General features: G+C 38.0%; 1 protein-coding gene across 1 annotated transcript; it reads left to right on the top strand.

Annotated features, from left to right (window-relative positions):
- Positions 1-3,168: 3,168 nt before the first annotated feature.
- LOC133245080 (olfactory receptor 10K1-like) lies at positions 3,169-4,180 on the top strand. Its single transcript, XM_061412986.1, has one exon. It carries the CDS (start codon positions 3,239-3,241, stop codon positions 4,178-4,180), a length of 942 nt encoding a protein of 313 aa, XP_061268970.1. The 5' UTR covers positions 3,169-3,238.
- Positions 4,181-6,128: the final 1,948 nt, after the last annotated feature.

The following is a 6,128-nucleotide window of genomic DNA, read 5'->3' as shown; positions in this document are numbered from 1 at the left end:
ATTGTAGGTACTTACTCAAGAAGGGGAATACTGATATAGTTAGTCTGGGGCTTTGTGGGGTCTAGATCTTGGGGAGGGGTAGTGCTTATGACCTCCCCCACTGCAATTCAGGCAAGTGGCAGGGTTAAGAAGGAGAACCAGGGTCTGCTTTTAACTGAGGTACTAAGAGTGATTGAGCATGGTCTGTATAGTTTTCTGAATTTTTCCTGATGATTACTCTGGATCATTTTTGTTCTCACTAGATTTTCCTTCTTTCTTTCCCACTTCCTTCTTTGTTTCTTTCCTTCCTTTCTCTCCCTCTCTCTTTTCTCTCTCTTCCTCTTTCTTTCATTTCTTCCTCTCTCTTTTCCTTTCTTTTGTTTTTTAGTATGACTGACTTATGGATCAAATGAAATAACACTTATCAAATCTCAAGTTCTCTTTCTTCTATTCATGGATGTATAATTTTAGCTATAATTGAAAATTGAAACTTAAATTTCATTTTAGTAAGGCAAATTCAGGATGTTCATGTGTACTTAAGAATATAAAAATTCACTTCTTTGCTATCAGAGACTGTCTATAATTTCTCTCAGTTAATTGACTGATACTTTCCCTAAAGATAAATATTTGAATATCTTAAAAGTATTGCATCTAAAAAATATATAGATTTTCTCTCTTTCGAGGTACACACTATCCTCAAATATAGAATCACTATTTAAATCTAAACTACATAAAATCCCTGTGGAGTATCTAAGGGCTTAGAAAAATAAAGGTGGGGAAGTGTCATCTCCAAGGATCATAACCTGAATTCCATCCATAGGCTCTAGAATATTATAAGGGGACTTGCAGAGTCATCTACCTGGAGGATCTTGGAATCTATGAGTTGAAAAGTCTGGTAAGGGTCAGTACTCAACTGCTAGCCTAAGTAAAATCTCCTTCTGTGTAATATCATGCAAGGAGCCTCTGCTTAAGTATATTCTATGCACTCTAACTGTTTATTACAGTTATTGCCCTGTTCTCTTTAATTTTAAAATAAAGAGACTGAATATCCAAGAACTTTGCCCAAAGTCACACAAAGCTAGACTGGAAATATAGATCTCATTCCAAATTAAGAGATCTTTTACCTTAATCTTATAGCCAGCAGGTATTTGGCCTGATGATCTTTTTATTCTTCTGCTTGTATATCTTTCTATCCCTAGTACTGATATAACACACTGTGGTGGTCTTTGATGTCTTCTTGAGGAGAGGGGCCTTCTTCTCAGATACACTGTGCCAGTGGGTCTCCATATACCATGAAAAGGCAAATATATCAATCACATAACTCATTTAGATTATGGGATTATACTAACAGTATATAAAAACCCACTTAACTGAAATCAGTTGCCTTCATGAATCTGAAGGACAAGTAGTCCAGATTCTTTTTTTTGGTGGGGGGGGGGTGGCGCGGAAAGTGGGTCGATAACAGGCATTATTTCAGAATCAAGTCATTCTAACTTCTGGGGTCTACTTATGATTCATAACGGGGACTAGACATAGCTTAGTTGAAAGGAGATCCAGAAAGATCTTGGGAAAGTGATATGACAAGGATAAACAATGATCACCATTGAGATTCCCTCAGTGTCTTGGAATAGATGGAAATTCATTTGTAAAGGTAGAAGCATTCTATAGGGAAACTGTCTCATTACTTTGTGTTTCTTGATACAGAAAGCATATAATTAGTATACACGTATATATGTATATAATGGGGATAAACATAGTATACACATTCTTTATACTTATATATAACAGAAATATTTTTTTGGTTACAGGATGAAAAAATTTCTATTATTTGTATTAAAGAGCTTTAAAACAAGTGTACGTGAGTATTCTAATACTAACTTCAAATGAATAATTATACCTACTAAGCTTAGGACCAGTTTCTAGTAATTAAGAATGAACAAAACTTATTACCTTCAAATTCTAGCAATACATACAATGAACTTCAGAAATTTCCAATTATTTAACTTGGGGTCTTTGCTACTGACTAGGAAAATGCAAAAAAAAAACATGGTAGCAGATGCAAATAATTCTTCAATAAAAAGTGATATAAAATGATACAAATACACTGAAAAGTATATAAATAAGCACTAGACACAACCAATACATGCTAGGTGATTTTGCATCCAAAGAATACCTTCTTACTTCTTAGGCTTGGTCAGTGGGAAACACACCTGGGAAAAACTTTCTGATATAAGACCTAAAAGTGACTTTACAAATAACCCTTTCTAGCAGTTTTTAAACTGTGTTTAGTAGCAGATCATTTAAAAGGAATCTTATTGACATACCAATATATAAAAGATATAACCTATGATTTATGTCAGGGGTTGAAATTTGGGAAACTGCTCAATTTTCCCATTCTCTCTCACACTCTGTAACAAGTTCTTGGCCATTTTTGCAACATTCTATTTTTCTGTGTTTCTTTGAGGCACCTATAATGGGCTTTCCAGGTGGCACTGGTGGTAAAGGAACCTGCCTGCCAGTGCAGGAGATATAAGAGATATGGGTTCGATCCCTGGGTTGAGAGGATTCCCTGGAGAAGGGCATGGCAACCCACTCAAGTATTCTTGCCTGAAGAATCCATGGACAGAGAAGCCTGGGGTCTACAGTCCATAGGGTCTCAAAGAGTTGGACATGACTGAAGTGAATTAGAACAATCATGCGCGTAATAGGAAAAGTGGAGTGTTGCAAAATGCCACAGTTAATGTCTGTCTATTTTTTAAACCAACTTAGTGACTCTCCTTTTCCTGAAAAAGAATATTTTCTTAAACTAATGTTATCTGTTCCATCCTTGGCTCATGCTGTCTGAACACTACTCATTCTTTATTCCATACTCTGATCAAGTTCAGATAGCTGAAGTTAACCATCCATATTTTTCACTTTTGGAGAGTTGGCTTCTTTGGGCTTGTAGTGAGCAAAAAACCTGCAATAATTTGTAATTAAGACACACAGAAAAAATATCAGGTAATTCCTATTCCTTCCTTTAAGAGATAACATGTTTATAGCCTTGGGAAAAGTCTGCTCATAGATTGTCAATTATTCTGTTCCATATTTAGCCCTAATTCTTATTTTGGCAGACTATTTTGGAGGGAATGAATGAGTTCCATCAAACATCTGGAGATGCCTGCCACCTGCAGACTTTGTGCTGAGTTCCCCATGCCTTTCTCCATCCCTGGATCCTGGCCTGTGGCTCTGGCTCTGGCTCTCCTGTATAGCAGTGACCATGGAATGGGCCAATGAGACCTTAGTGACAGAGTTTGTCTTCCTCAGCTTCTCATCTCTGGGTGGGCTGCAGCGGCTGCTATTTGCTGTCTTCCTGCTTGTGTACTTGTTCATGCTGGGCACCAATGTCATCATCGTTTCTACCATTGTGCTGGACAGAGCCCTCCACACCCCCATGTACTTCTTCCTTGGTGTCCTCTCCTGCTCTGAGACTTGTTACACCTTCGTCATTGTACCCAAGATGCTGGTTGACCTGCTGGCCCAGAAGAAGGCCATCTCCTTCCTGGGCTGTGCCATCCAGATGTTTTCCTTCCTCTTTCTAGGTTGCTCTCACTCGTTTCTGCTGGCAGCCATGGGTTATGATCGCTATGTAGCCATCTGTGACCCTCTGCGCTACACACTGCTTATGGGGCATGGAGTGTGCATGGGACTAGTGGCTGCTGCTTGTGCCTGTGGCTTTATTGTCGCACAGATCATCACATCCTTGGTATTTCACCTGCCCTTTCACTCCTCCAACCAACTACACCACTTCTTCTGTGACATCTTTCCTGTCCTCAAGCTGGCATCTCATTACTCTTACCTCAGTCAGTTGGTTGTATTTGTGCTTGGTGTGTTTGTCTTGATTATTCCCCTGTTACTTATCCTGGTCTCCTACATCCGAATCATCTCTGCTATTCTAAAAATCCCATCCTCTGTTGGAAGATACAAAACCTTCTCTACATGTGCCTCTCATCTCATTGTGATAACTGTTCATTATGGTTGTGCTTCTTTCATCTACTTAAGGCCCAAATCCAATTACTCTTCAAGTCAAGACACCCTAATATCTGTGTTTTATACCATCCTCACACCATTGTTCAACCCAATGATTTACAGCCTGAGAAATAAGGAATTCAAATCAGCTCTTCAAAGAACAATGACCCAAACTTCATGTCTTGTTAATTAAAGAGCCAAGTTTTCACTATTCAGTTAATTGTATGCCTTTTATGTGACAGGTAATATGTGCACTTTCACAGAGTTTCTCAACTGAGTGTAGAACACACTACCATAAGAATGTTTTGCATATTAGAAGAATGAAGCTCAGAGAAGTTAAGATGTTTTGACTTTCTACCATCAGTGATACTCTAAGAGGTCTGTGCAAATGAGGGAAAGAATCACTCGGTTAAAGAACAAATTTCATTATATTTCACTGCTATAAAGTTTGATTACTCAAAAACATATACATCAACAGAGGTGAGTGAAGATACATTCAAATTGTGAAATAGAATAAAGGAAACCTCACTTTAAAAAAATTGTTCTTTGACTTCACTATACATGTTGGAGGATTTTAATTCCCCAACTGGGATTGAACACAGGCCCTCGGCAGTGAGAGAGTGGAGTCCTAACCACTGGACTGCTAGGGAATTCTGAAGAAACCTCATTTTTAAATTGAAGTATAGTTGATTTACAATGTTGTGTTAATTTAAAGTGTATACCAAATTGATTCATATATATGTATTTATATATGCACTGTGTTGTGCTTAGTCACTCAGTTGTGTCTGATTCTTTGGTGCCCCATGGAATGAAGCCCACCAGGCTCCTCTCTCCTTGGTGATTCTCCAGGCAAGAATACTACAGTGGGTTTCCATGCCCTCCTCCAGGAGGAAGATCCCCTGGAGAAGGGAATAGCTACCCACTCCAGTATGTTTTCCTGGAGAATCCCATGAACGAAGGAGTCTGGCAGGCTATAGTTTATGGGGTCTCAAAATTCAGACACAACTGTGCATGACTAAGCAATTAAGCACAAACACACACACACATTTTTTTATATTCTTTTCCTACATAGATTATTACAAAATATTGATAATTCTCTGTTCTATCCAGTAGGTCCTTTTTGGTTATTTATTTTATATACAGACCTGTGTAAATGTTAATTCCAACATCCTAATATCCATCCCCTTTCTTTTTTGGTAACCTTAAGTTTGTTTTCTGTATCTGAGTCTGTTTCTGTTCTGAAAGTAAGTTCATTTGGGTCATTTTTTTTTTAATTTTAGATTCCAGATACAAGTGATCTCATATGATATTTGTCTTTGTCTGACTTACTTCACTTACAATAATCTCTAGGTCCATCCATTTTTCTGAAAATAGCATTGTTTCATTCTTTTTTTATAATTAAGTAGTACTACATTATATATTTTATTTATACCACATATTATATACACATTTATTAAATGGATATTTATGCTGCTTCCAAGTCTTAGCTATTATAAATAGTGCTGCTATGAACATTGGGATGGATGTATCTTTTTATATTTTGGTTTTCTTTGGATGTATACCCAGAGGTAGAATTGTAGGATCATTTTGTAACTCTAGTTTTTTAAGAAACCTCCATACTGTTCTCCATAGTAGATGTACCAATTCACATTCCCATAAACAGTGTAGGAGGAAATCTCAACTAAAATGGAGCTGGAGGCCTGAAGTGAGAGTCCTCATACATTGCATGCTTATCAATTACAGACCCCTATAGAAAAGCATTAACTACAGACCCCATCAGCAAGAGTTCTCCTTGTCCAGCAATAAATCCAGCAAATGGGTAGTCCTGCACCTTTCTAAAACTCTCTTTTTCTTTCAGTGTCAGTCAGTTCAGTCACTCAGTCATGTCCGACTCTTTGCAACCCAATGGACTGCAGCACACCAGACTTCCCTGTCCATCACCAACTGCTGGATCTTGCTCAAACTCATGTTCATCGAGTTGGTGATGCCATCTCATCCTCTGTGGTCCCCTTCTCCTCCCACCTTCAATCTTTCCCAGCATCAGGGTCTTTTCTAATGAATCAGTTCTTCTCATCAGGTGGCAAAACTATTGGAGTTTCAGCTTCAACATCAGTCCTTCTAGTGAATACTTAGGACTAGTT

This window comes from Bos javanicus, chromosome 3, assembly GCF_032452875.1.
Source record: "Bos javanicus breed banteng chromosome 3, ARS-OSU_banteng_1.0, whole genome shotgun sequence".
Classification (NCBI taxonomy): Eukaryota; Metazoa; Chordata; class Mammalia; order Artiodactyla; family Bovidae; genus Bos; species Bos javanicus.
The sequence above is the reverse complement of the archived record's forward strand: the minus strand, read 5'-3'. Positions and strand labels throughout refer to the sequence as shown.